The following is a 13,381-nucleotide window of genomic DNA, read 5'->3' as shown; positions in this document are numbered from 1 at the left end:
AAACAAGATTATTAAGAGTAAAGCTTGACCCACCATCCTACAGATCCCATAGAAATGGTTAGCTCATGAAGGCAGTGCAATACTTAGGAAATCCTAGTGGTGCCTTGAATTGAGCTGTGACCCTGCCTTGAAGTGCAAGGAGGGGAAAGCAGATAGAAGAGTATCATGACATCAACAAAAATTCCTTCCCCACCTGGAGGGAAAGCTGGGAGATTAAAGAAGAGGAAAGGTACAGTCATTGTTGTAGACTGTGCCGTGGAGGGTTAAAACAAGGAGTTTCTCTGTCCTGCAGTAGCTTTCCTAAGCCAGCCTGGTGAAGAGATCCTAGGCCAGGAAGCCACCTAGCCTGTCAGAAGCCAGGCTCTTTGGGCCTGCAGCAATGAAACAGCAGGGGCTGGTGGAGACATGGGCTGGAGGGATTTTCCCTAATTTGAATTTTCATTTCTGACAATGAACTCTGCAAACACTGGTTACTTGCACTGTAAAAGAAAGGAGAATTGAAGGTTATAAAACTTACTTTTTAAATTCCCATTTGCCTAGTTTGCATTTGAACAAATTGTTATTTCTGCCTTCATTAGAGTATTTAATACAACCTACTAGGAGGTAAAAGTGTTAACAGTTTTATAGTTTGTTACACTGAAATTTAAATTTGCATATTAAACAGCAAAGGCATTAACATGTGTACCTATTCATCAACTATGGATTATAAAATACCTCTCTAGCGTGAGCCCAAACAGCATGCCATTTTCTGATTGAACTGCTTAATTAAATAAAAGATGATTAACAGCATTCCTTTATACTCTATACACTTTATTGTTTAAAATTAAAACACAAAGACATTCAAAAACTTCACTAAATCTCTGAATATGATTAACCCTTCTCTGGAAAAACTCAATCTAAAATAAACGTTTAGTATAAATAAAGCAAAACAATGAAGTAAATAGCACCTCAACTCAGATTCAGTTTTACCATTTTAATTTTATTCAAAACTTCATCACTACTGAAGCTGGTCTAAGTCCTGTCTTACTGACTGGTCCCATGCCTAATGTAGGAGAACATGCAGCAAACTTCCCAGTCTGACAAACTGCCTTTGCAAATCAATAGTGACCTAACTTAATTTGGTGTTTCTAACCTGTCCTACAAACACAAAATCCTTCTGTACCCAGCTAAAACCCATTTTAAAAAAACAATTTCAGAGCAATAAATCGGTTTATCTTAACCTCTTCCATTTCTGGTAGTGTTGACCACTGGCTTGGATCTCCTCGACCTGAGTGAGCCAGTCTCTCAAACCCAAACCAAAGGCAAGAAGTCAGAGCCCTCATCAAAAACTTCATCCCTCAAGAAAAAGGCCAATGGATCTGACCTCATCAGTGCGGATGCTGAGCAGAGAGGCCAGCCTCTCAGGGGCCCGGAGACTTCATCCTTAGATTTAGGTAAGGAAATAAAGTTCCACAAATGACATTAAAACAGTAAACAAAGGAGTGGAAAAGCTGAATCCCATGTAAGGCACTGGGCAGGACATAGCTTCTTTTGTGCTTGGATTAAATAGTTGTTGGGGAGCTCAACTTGCATACCTGGTATTGATTCATTCCTTTATTTATTCAACCCACATGTATTGAGTTCTCAATAGCTGCCAGGCACCATCCTAAGCACCTGAATTACAAAAAAGAACAAAATGTGAATCTTGCTCTCTAAGAGCACTTAGTCTAAAGCAAGAGAGAGAGAGAGAGAGAGAGAGAGAAACACATGCACGAACAATTCTAACACAAGGCCCAGGGATGGCCATATGAAATGGTAGCATATAAGAGACATGTTTGGGGATACAACCAATACAGTAATAACAGCTACTGTTTTTTTATTGGTGGTTTACAATGTCCAGGGACTGTGCTACATGATTTACATACGTTATTTTGTTACATCATCACAACTCTTTGAAATACATGAGGACCAGGTTTTAAAATTTAAATAGCTTGTCCAAGATCTCACAGTTTATAAGAAGAGCTGGAATTTGAGCCTAGCTCTAGTTAACTTCAAAGCCCATAAGTTTATTTACTATACTCTACATCCTCTGAGAAAGAACAGCTTAATCCTGAGCTCCTGGAACCAGACAAATGAAGCTCTCCTTTCTCAGGAAAAATAAAGGTGGCAGGTATTTCAGAAAGCCAAGGAGAACAGGTATCTTCCTTCCCTGGCTGTGACTGACTGGAGTATGTGTGTGTGTGTGCAGAAAGCTCTGTGAGAGAAGATGGAAGAAGAGGAGTGAAGGAGGAAGTCCAGGTGGAAATTATTGAGTTCAATTTTGAACCTGTTATACTGAGGAAACTGTGGGACTTCTCCATAGATATGTCCCATAGACTGTTACATGTATAGGTCTAGAACTGGGGAAAGAGGACCGAACAAAAAATGGATATCTGGAAGTCAGAAGGCTATGAATGGATATTGCAACCATGTGTGTAGATGAGCTCATCAAGGGATAGATCGGAAAGGGAAGAAAACCAACCCATTGCTCAAACCGTATGCATACACAGGATTCCCTTGCCCCTGCCATATATCCCTCTTTGAGGTTAGTCTTTGGAGGAAAATTTTATAACTGTCGCTACTATTTCCTCACCATCCAGAAGTGAAATTTATACATTTGTGTAAGAATATATTACTTAATATATTACAATATAACACAATAAACATGTAAGTGAACATCTATTTCTCTGCTTCTGAGAAATGTCCTATAAAGAAGTTGTAGAAATATTTAGTTTAAAAGCACATTGAAGAACAGTGTTCCTCACAAGCAGTGTTATTCACAATAGTCAAAAGGTGGAAACAACCCAGATATCCATCATCAAATCAATGAATAAAGAAAATGTGGTGTATACATACAATGAACTGTTATTCAGCCTTAAAAAGGAATAAATTACTGATACATGCTACAAAATGGATGAACTTTGAAGATATTATTCTAACTGAAATAAGCCAGACTCAAAAGAACAAATGCAGGTTGAGAATCTCTAACTTGAAAATCTGAAATTTGGAATCGTCCAAAATCTGAAACTTTTTGGGCACTGACACACCATCTTTAAGTGGAAAATTGCACACCTGACATCAAGTAACGGGTCACAGTCAAAATGCAGTCAAAACTTTGTTTCATGAACAAAATTATTAAAAATATTGCATAAAATTATCATCACACTATGTGTGTACAGTATACATGAAACAAGTAAATTTCATGTTGAGACTTGGGTCCCATCCCCTAAATATTTCATTTTATATATGCAAATATTCCAAAATCCAAAAATATCCAAAATAAGACACACTTCTGGTCCAAGCATTTTGAATCAGGAATACTCAACCTGTATTGCATGATTTCACTTACATGAAGTACTTAGGGCAATCAAATTCACAGAGACAGAAAGTAGAAGTTACCAGGGTTTTAGGGGAAAGGGAATGGGAAATTAGCGTTTAATGGGTAGAGAGTTTCAGTTTGGGATGAATAGTAGTGGTGGTTGCACAACAATGTAAATATGCTAATGCTACTGATTGTACACTTAAAAATCATTAAAATAGTAAATTTTGTTATGTATTAATATTTTTTACCACAATTTTTAAAAAGAAGAGGGAAAAAAGACCTTCAGAACTGCAAAGCCATCTTTTATAAATGAAAAAACCAAACCCCATGATTGTTTAAGTGGTTTGTTCACAGTCACTCACCTGTTAATGACAGAGAGTCACACCAGGTTCTTTACCTGTAAGCCACAGGGAGAAAATGGTTCTAGCATTCTCTTGGCTATTTTCATCACTTTCTTTCCTTCTATACTCATTATAAATTCCTTCCTGTGCTGAAAAATTAAATATACAAAAGCTATAAAAAAAAAAGTTCTGGTTTCTTCCTACCTCCTTCCAACATCTAAGCTCATCTCTTTAAACAGAATGTCTTTCTGGAAACATGCCAAAAGTACCCCAAAGCCTTAAGTAGAGGGTGATAGGGTAGCACTTCATATGCACATTCTACACCAGATCCCATGGGCTCACACACAGCATTCAGAATGCACATAGCTTTTGAAATAAAGTCAGGTAAAACAACTTGATTGCTTTAACTGTAAAAGCAATTCAGTTTATCTTGATAGGTCTGATTTTTATCTAGCTGCACATGTTTTAATTTTTATGCAACATTTAAAAAGTAAAGGTTGGTCTTAGAGCTTGAGAGTATCAGTTGAGTAAAGTTTACCTGGATAAGACTTTTCAGTCTTAGTCAATCTCTCCTCTCCTCATCTCATGCACTCCCCTTGTCCCCCTTGCCCCCTCCTCTCTCCTTAATAGACATCCAGACACAACTGGAAAAATGGGATGATGTTAAGTTTCATGGAGATCGAAATAGCAAGGGGCACCCAATGGCAGACAGGAAATCATGCTCATCTAGAACTGGATCAAAAGAGCTCTTATGGTAAGATATTTTGATACCAGAAAATAGCCCATCTGTATGTCAATTTTATAAATGTTTCTCTCATGTTCTGAAATAGCCAATGAGTCAAGTCAATCCAAATACATTTAACCACGTATAACTACCTATATAACAATGCTAATTATTGTGGCCTCTATAAACTCTAAATTATTTCATCTGAATTGTCCAAAATTAAGTCAATTCAATCAATCGGTAAGGATTTGGGGAGGTCCACGATTCAACATTAGTTGATAATTTTGTGAACATGTAACTGTGCTGATCAGTCAAAAGAGGTACATATGTGTATCCACGGATGTGAGTAGATTCAATACCTTACATAAATGGTAGTTAAATTTTTCTGTTTATACAGGTGATCTTTTCTGGCTTTCTCAGTCATCCAACATCAGATAATGAAATAATTGATAATAATCCATGGATGCCTATGAGAACATCTGGCCACCTGAGTTTTACCATGTTTTTGAATTTTTTTTTTTTTTTTGAGAAAGAGTGTCACTTTGTTGCCCTGGCTAGAGTGAGTGTCGTGGCGTCAGCCTAGCTCACAGCAACCTCAAACTCCTGGGCTGAAGCAATCCTTCTGCCTCAGTCTCCCGAGTAGCTGAGACTACAGGCATGCGCCACCATGCCCAGCTAATTTTTTCTGTATATATTTTAGTTGGCCAGATAATTTCTTTCTATTTTTAGTAGAGACGGAGTCTCCCTCTTGCTCAGGCGAATCTCGAACTCCTGACCTCGAGCGATCCGCCCGCCTCAGCCTCCCAGAGTGCTAGGATTACAGGCGTGAGCCACCGCGCCCGGTCTTTACCATGTTTTTGAAGCTTCCTAAAGGGCAGCACCCTGTGTCAGGCTCCTGGTGCCTTCCCACATCTCCACTTATTATGACATTTCAGATTCGATATAAAGATGGCCTGAGACACTTTGTGAGCAGTTCCCCCCCCCCAAAAAAAAACCACAATATTTTTTCATAAAACAGAATTTTCTGTAACAAAAGAATATTGCATGTATTTACTTTTTGCCCATAATTGAATTGAACTCTGAGTCCGTCAAAGATAATAATACCTAGCACATTATAGCCACTTCAATTCTGAAAGTAGTCATTATAATAGAAATATATAAAACTTATCTTTTTCATCAAAATTTTGATGAGACCTTTGTTATCATGGCTTTCAATAATTGAAATTAACTAGGTTTTCTGGCTGAATTTCTAGTAGAATGTGTTTCTTGATGTTTGTTAATTGCCTTAATGCATTCCTTATAGGTCCTCAGAGCACAGATCTCAACCAGAACTGAGTGGTGGCAAAAGTGCCCTCAACTCTGAGTCGGCTTCAGAGCTAGAACTGGTGGCTCCAACACAGGTAACAAAACTGATGCTTCAGTGAACCCATCTTTTCTAATAGACAATATATAGCATAAATATTTTATTTAAATTTTCACAAAAAGTCTGAAGTACATTTCTGTACGTTGCATTTCATGTGCTTTCTCACTCAGTAACTATCTCAATGCTTAAAATAACTGACTATATACCGGTATATATGTATATATACACATTTGGCTAGAAAACGTATTAATGAATTCACGGTGTACGTAGCACTTTTTCCTTGTTCTACATTTTCTGTTCTATTATTTCGCAATACAAAATCTGTTCTACTCCTGTATTAGCACTATTTATGCAACAGAGCACAGAGAAGAGGAAATTACATCTTCAGTGTTCATTCACATCTATGCCCTGTGGAGGAAGGTACTACACACATCAGTACCCTCTCACATGAAAATAAATTTTATACTGAGGAATATATTCTTATAGCATTAGCAGTAGTGATGATAATAATAAGAACTACCATTTTAAGTACTCATTAAATATTAGGGACTTTACTATGTGCTTTTTATGTGTTCTATATAAAACAATCCTGTGAATTATTATTAGCCTCACCTCACTTTAAAGATACTCTTTAGTCTCGGTGAAGTTAAACACATCTTCCCAGCCAAAGAAGGCTAAAGCCAGTCTCAATCTTTTTATTCCCTTGAATGCTTTTCAATGCATCAGCTTTGATCTAAAACCACAAAGATCTCTTAAAAAATGTGTGTCCATGTTCATGAGTTCTACAGTCTAGTTGAGATGAGACTAAGTGTTTAAGGAAAATAAGTGTGATAAAGTGAGCAAGAGAAATTTTCTTGAGTTTATTAGATAAAATGTTGAAACTAAGAGGGGAAATATATTATCTGGGGTGAAATAAAGAGATAATTATGATAATAGCAAATATTATTGAGTGCCATGATAAGGACTTCTAATATATATTAGCTCATTTGATTCTGTCAAATGGCTGAATGAAGTAAGTTCAATTATTACCCCCATTTTATAGACAGGGAAACTAAAGCACAGTGAGATGAAGAAACTTGTCTATGGATCCACAACTAGTAAAGCACAGAGAAAAGGAGGACACAGACAGGGAGGAAATCGTGAGGAAATGGAAGACCTCTGGAAACCTTTCTAAGACACCAATAGCACCCCTACCAACACCCCTCCCTCCGCAAGAGAGGACATTGCTGCTCCCAGAACACAGATGGAAAACAAGTCCACTAACTTCCTGAACAAATGGTCCTTAATGAATTGTAAATGAAGCATGAACATATATTTTCTTCCTTTGTGCTCATTCTATAATAAATGTGCCTTTTTAAAAGAAAATTTATAGCATTTATTAGAAAAACATTTCTTGATAAGTGCATTAGAGAGCTAGACTCAGCTAAGGTAATTGTTACTGTTCCACGACCTGGAATCCTGGGAACAATTTGATGTAGCAATAAAACATTTGTTCCTAAAGCAGGGTGAGGCTTGGTCCAGGTGGGCTGTTCCACACTGAGCTGGGGTGGAGGGTAAGCTGGGTCCCTTGTTGCCATAGAGACGCAGGATGCATTCATCTCATTATTCCAATGACTGCTACTCTCCTGCTGGTTTTCTTATTCCATCCGACTACACTGTCCTTGCACTTTACCCACCAGCATGCATTACTTTAAGAAAACACAATGTGCTTTGGAAGATTTGTCTGAGATTTCCTATATTATCTTCCAAAACACAGTTAAAATGCACTATTAGAGTTTTCTGTCTAGAAAAATCTTAGTGAATCCTTTTAGAAGGTTATAAATTATTTACAAATAATTTATGCCTTAATTTAATACTTTTTAAAAATATTTTATATTTATTTATCAACACCTGCCTAAACTAAGGAAATTCATAATCTAGTTTTAATTCCAGCCTGTGATTAAATTAGTAGCATTTCCTGAATTTGAGATTTAATATAACTGAAACACTAAGTCACTCAAACAGAGAAGAGCCTGACTAATCTACTGGTAATAAAAGACAAAAAGATATCAATACTGCTAGAAGCATACTACTCTTAAATGTACAAACTCTTCATGTAGATAAAGTAAAATCATAATGAAGGTATACATAAAAATTCAACTTAAAACTATCACTCAGATGGTTCACAGGAAAATCAAAAAAATATTTTCTTCTCTCTCAAACCAACAGAAATTATCTGAGGCAGTGATTCAACAGGTGAAGAGCTATTTACAAGCAGTGTTTAAAAATTATATTTCAAAATCACAAAGAAACTGAAGCTCACAGTGTGAAGAATCCTTATGTTTTCTCCTTTTCTTTTCAAGATGGGGAAAAAGAAAAACATAGTCTTATCTCTTTTAAATAGTGTTTTGAATACTATAGGGATGAAAGGAAATTTCCATTCCCTGAAGTTTCAAGAATTTGCGTCTACAAAACATACTGACAATAGATTAAGAGGGGACAAGGCATACAAATTTTTTAAAATGCAAGCACATGAGGGTCACACAAAGTATGAAACTCGAAAAAGGACCAGATGGTTGAAGCTTAAATACCCTCTTCATAAGGGACAGGGAAGTGGGGGTGTAGGTAATTTTAGAGGAAGAGTAAATGATTTTTAGGGGAGATGAATGGGCCCGAAGAACAAAAAGTTCGTCTGAGCTGTGGGTGTGTGATCAACTCTGGTCTTCCTTCCTTGGAGTTTAATCTCTGTTTGATGAGATTATAGGGAGTGGGCCCAAGACTTCTGAAGGAACTTTCCTTAGAGTAGGGAACTTCAGAGCAAGCCCCTCCCTGTGCTTTGGGAGAGGAAGGAGGCGTGAGAGACAGGGACTAGGGTGAAGGTCAGAGAACCTTGGTTCTGAGGTTGCTTCTTTAGTTCAAAGTACTCATCATGTCAAAGAGCCATGTTTTGAGGTGTCATTTTTTTTCTGAGTCCCAACAATACACTAATCAGAGTAGCAGATTATAATAAATTATATAATCTACATATTTAAAAATAAAGTTTTATACTTATACAAACTGTGTTAATTGGAGTTAATTATTTTTAAGTCATGTAATCTGAAAAATTAGAAAACATTTGAAGAATTGAAGAAAAACACAGTAATGATGTAAAATTAGCTTTTTCCACAAACGGGTTGGTGAGGAAAAAAAAAAATTTAGCTCCTGCAGGAAAATGATGATTCAAGCATTTCCTTTTCGAATTTGGACACTGGAAAGGGAACTCCAAGACAGGCTCTTGCAAACCTGAGTTAGATTTCACCGGGCTGTGCAGCAGCCCGGCTCCCCAAATGCTTGGTCACAATCACGTGACTCACGGATTTTGCTGACTTTAGCACAGCACATGTTTCCTTTCACATAATCATAATTCCAAACCAGAACAATTTAAATTTTGACAGTATCCCAAACCAGGATAATTTAAACTTAAAGGGCAGTTATGTTTTCTAAATTTTTTAATGACTATTGTAAAAGGAAATGCATGTTAGTAGCTGTCATTTATTACATGCCTACTTCATGTGTATCAGATGAGATTCTATTCTTGTATATTATTTGAAATGCTTATAACTCTACATTATCCCCAATTTCACATATAAAAAAAATGTATCTTAGAGAGAAGTAATTTTTCCAAGGTGATGCAGCTAAGGAGAGGAACCAGGATTCAAATCATACCCATCAGCTTCTAAAGCCCTTGTTCTTAACCACAGACCATGCAGTATCAGCCACCTCGAGCTTATCCACCTGACACAACTCACAAACCATCTATTTCCCTTCTCATTGCGAACCCTGATTATTACTTACTTTTATAGGGTTGATCTGAGTTAAGTAATTTTACTTTTCATGTTATTCCAGAATCTTTGTAAGACAAATTAGAATTGTCATCTGATTTGAGACCATACACAATTTTTTACCTCCCCCTTCCAAATTTATTCTCAACCCCTTACTTTTAGAAATGCTGATGGTTTCCATTACATTCCATTTCAATTCAACAAATGTGACTGAATGTCTACTATCCATAAAGCCATGAGAGAGGCAGTAAAAAAGCTAGAAAGATGAGCAACATTATAAGAAGTATCAAGACCTTTGTGTCTAGCAGAAACAATTAGATACACTGTAAATAGTAATAGTTTTGCTTGTTGGAAAATAGTCCAGGAGCCACAGCAACATCCCTTTTCCCCTCCAGGCCACATACAATGAGGAAAGAAGGAAGCAAAGATGGAAGGAAGGAACAAAGAAAAGAAGGCAGGCAAGAGGAAAATCTGAAAGATCACTTTCAGCATAGTAGGAAATCTGTACATAGTGGGTTCTCAACAAATATTTGTTGAAGTGAAAAATAAGGGGATCCCAACAAAAAGAGAAAACAACAATGCTTGTCAAATTTAACAACATGGAAGTAGCAGCTGATGGTTGATTAAAAGGCAGAAAAAATAGACAAAATTTTATCCTTGTTTTTCTTTTGAGACAGAGTCTCGCTCTATCACCCAAGCTAGAGTGCAGTGGCATCATCATAGCTCACTGCAACCTCAAATTCCTGGGCTCAAGTGATCCTCCTACCTCAGCATCCTGAGTAGCTGGGACTACAGGAACGCACCACCACACCCTACTAATTTTTGTATTTTTTGTAGAGATGAGGTTTCACTATTTGCTCAGTCTCATCTCGAACTCCTGGCCTCAAGTCATCTTTCTGCCTTGGCCTCCCAAAGTGTTAGGATTACAGGTGTGAGCCACCACACCTGGCCCCTTGATCATTCTTAAAACTAGTTTCAATAATTTTTAGTTATGCCTGGTAATAGACTGTCCATCTCTTTTCAAAATCAGTGCTTATTTGCCTTGATGTACTACAGCTTAGAATTTCATAGTTGGATGGAGATGGGCCTGTATGCTGCAGCACCTTGCACAGAGCTCTAGGAATTGGCTCTTTACACATAAGGGATAGCTTTTTGTGTGTACTTTCAGTATAAATGTCTGATTAAGAAAAAAAATCCTGAGCATCTCAGTGAGGCAAGCATTTAAATTACCTGTTCTAGTATAGGAATTCAACTAGTCTCCAACAACCACTAGCCAAAAGTACTTCTAAACACAGATATTTTTCAATGAATCACTAGTTACACCTGATAGGCAACAAGCAGAAAGATATTAACAAAGGCAAAGTTTTATTGAGCATTTATTATGTATGTGTGTTTACAGGAATTATTGTACTCAATTCTTAGAAGAACTTTATCAGTGAATGTACACTTTGCAGATGATAATATAGAGGTTAAATAATTTGTCCAAGGTCACCAACTAATATTAAATAATAAGCTAGGATTTGGCCTCAGGTGGTCTGATTCCAGAGACTGTGTTTAATGACCATGATATCCTGTCACTCGAAGTCTCCTAGTTGTTATATTTTCCTTTTCTATAATTAAGTAGATTCCTTTTTCTCCTTTAATTTCTTTTGAAATAATACTGAGCTTTTAAGATATGTTTTGGTGGGAGATCTCTAGCAATTATATAAAAGCAATTGTATGAGAAGCTATGAATGACTGTCATAGTGGTTAGCTAACAGAGTTATTATAGGACAACCCAGACAAAAATACAGTAATTTTCAAATTATAATTTGATCACAATCATAATTTTTAATAAAGAGAATAAAACACAATATTGCTTTTAAAGTGTTATTAAATTCTTTCTTCTCTCTCTTTACCTAGGCTTGTCATTCAGAACAATCAACAACTGGGGAAACTAAATGCTTTCTTCTTTGAAAAGTTTAATATCCTAAAATCCCATTAGCTTAAACCAATTAAAATGCCATTTTTAAAGCCAAGGTATTTCCAGGAGGTTGCTAGAGCTGTGGAACATTTCTCAAAATCATGCAAAAAAAGGGGAAAAAATGCCCACCTTAGAGTACCTTTGTGAACTCCACCATTTTACTCACATACACATAAAGGCAATACCTAGATGAGAGGTTTTGTGTGGTCCCTACTCCAGAAGCATCAGTATCACCTGGGAACTAACTTGTTAGAAATGCAGGCTCTGGGGCTTCACCTCAGACCTACTGAATCAGAATCTCTGGGGTGGGGCTGAGAAATCTGCATTTTAACAAGCTCCTCCAGGTGATTCTGATGCCCACTGCAGTTTGAGAACCACTGATACAGACATTGTGCTACCAAAACAGCTGCAACTCAAATTTATGGGTGTACTTGTTTTGTTTACTATTCTTCTATTTAAGTACTAAGCAGTATCGACAGTTTGCAAGCATTACTTATATATATTTGCCTATATTACAGTTTTTGCCTACAATAAAATTAGATGTTTAAAAATGTTTTGGTTGAAAGGAAGGCTGATCTTTACCATGTATTATAATCTGTATTTCATTCTCGATCCTAAACCAGCAGGTCTAGACACACTGCTAAATTGCAGAAAAGTTTCAGAATCTTTAACAGCATACTAATCTCGATTTGAAAACTGCCTCTGTTTACATTCAGTATTTACCTATATTTCGTAGCATTTATGTTGTGTTTCCTTGGGCAAAATAAATGGTTTCAAAATGTGAGGTAGATAACACTTGTCTTAGTAATAAGACTTTTCTAACAATGTGGAAAATAGCACTTCCCTAAATAGTAACTGTACTATCAAAATAAAATTTCATTTCCACAGTAAGATTCTATTTGTTGTTTTAAGCAGTAAAGAGAATATGAACTGTAAGCCTAGAATCCTGAGAGAGAGGTTTTGCCTCTTCTTCCTGATATATGGTGCCCTTTGCATCCTGTGATTCATAATCCAGTTGGGTCATGAAACATTGATGAAGGGAGGAAGCCTGTGACAGTAATGGCGTCCTTTAGGTCAGACTTCACAGGAAAGGCAGGTCATATTTCACTGGTGAAAAGTGCCTGCTAATAAAAGAAAGTGCCTAGGGACAAAAATATTAGTGGTTTCATTTTATTCTGACACCATTCATTCATTCATGATATTATATAAATGCACAAAGTTTTCCTCTTTTTTATTAATTTTTTAATTGACAAATAAAAATTGCGTATATTTATTGTGTACAACAAGATGTTTTGAAATGGATATACATTGTGAAATGGCTCATTGAGCTAATTAACATATGCATTACCTCACATACTTATTTTTTTTTATAAAAACACTTAAAATCTACACTGTATTAGAGATTTTCAAGAATACAATACAAATGTTATTAGCCATACTCGCCATTATGTATAATAGATCTCTTGAAACTTTTTATCCTATCTAACTGAAATTTTATACCCTTTGACCAACATCTCCCCAAAAGCCTGCCTCCCCCATCCCCAGCCTCTGGTAACCACCATTCTACTTTGCTTCTATGAGTTCAACTTTTTTGGATACTACATATAAGTGAAATTATATGGTATTTGTCTTTCATGCCTGGCTTATTTCACTTAACATAATGTCCTCTAAGTTCATCCATGTTGTTGCAAATGACAGTATTTCTTTCTTTTTGAAGGCTGAATAGTATTCTATTATGTATATATACCACATTTTTTAATCCATTCTTCCATTGATGGGCACTTAGGTCAATTCCATATCTTGGCTATTGTGAATAATGCTGCAATGAACATATCTCTTCAACATACTGA

The 13,381-nt window shown here is 36.4% G+C and overlaps 1 protein-coding gene across 10 annotated transcripts in view; it reads left to right on the top strand.

Annotated features, from left to right (window-relative positions):
- PEX5L (peroxisomal biogenesis factor 5 like) overlaps positions 1–13,381 on the top strand; it is a 226,217-nt gene that overhangs the window by 141,870 nt on the left and 70,966 nt on the right. For 7 of the 10 annotated variants that reach the window (XM_045539735.1, XM_045539731.1, XM_045539736.1 and 4 more), the window contains 3 exons: positions 1,239–1,433; positions 4,312–4,435; positions 5,709–5,805. In XM_045539735.1, the coding sequence (XP_045395691.1) occupies positions 1,239–1,433; positions 4,312–4,435; positions 5,709–5,805 (416 nt within the window). The remainder of the gene's footprint in view (positions 1–1,238; positions 1,434–4,311; positions 4,436–5,708; positions 5,806–13,381) is intronic. The other 3 variants (XM_045539733.1, XM_045539738.1, XM_045539739.1) reach the window with 1 other exon arrangement.

The sequence above is a fragment of the Lemur catta genome, chromosome 1, assembly GCF_020740605.2.
Source record: "Lemur catta isolate mLemCat1 chromosome 1, mLemCat1.pri, whole genome shotgun sequence".
NCBI classification, from domain to species: Eukaryota; Metazoa; Chordata; class Mammalia; order Primates; family Lemuridae; genus Lemur; species Lemur catta.
The sequence above is the reverse complement of the archived record's forward strand: the minus strand, read 5'-3'. Positions and strand labels throughout refer to the sequence as shown.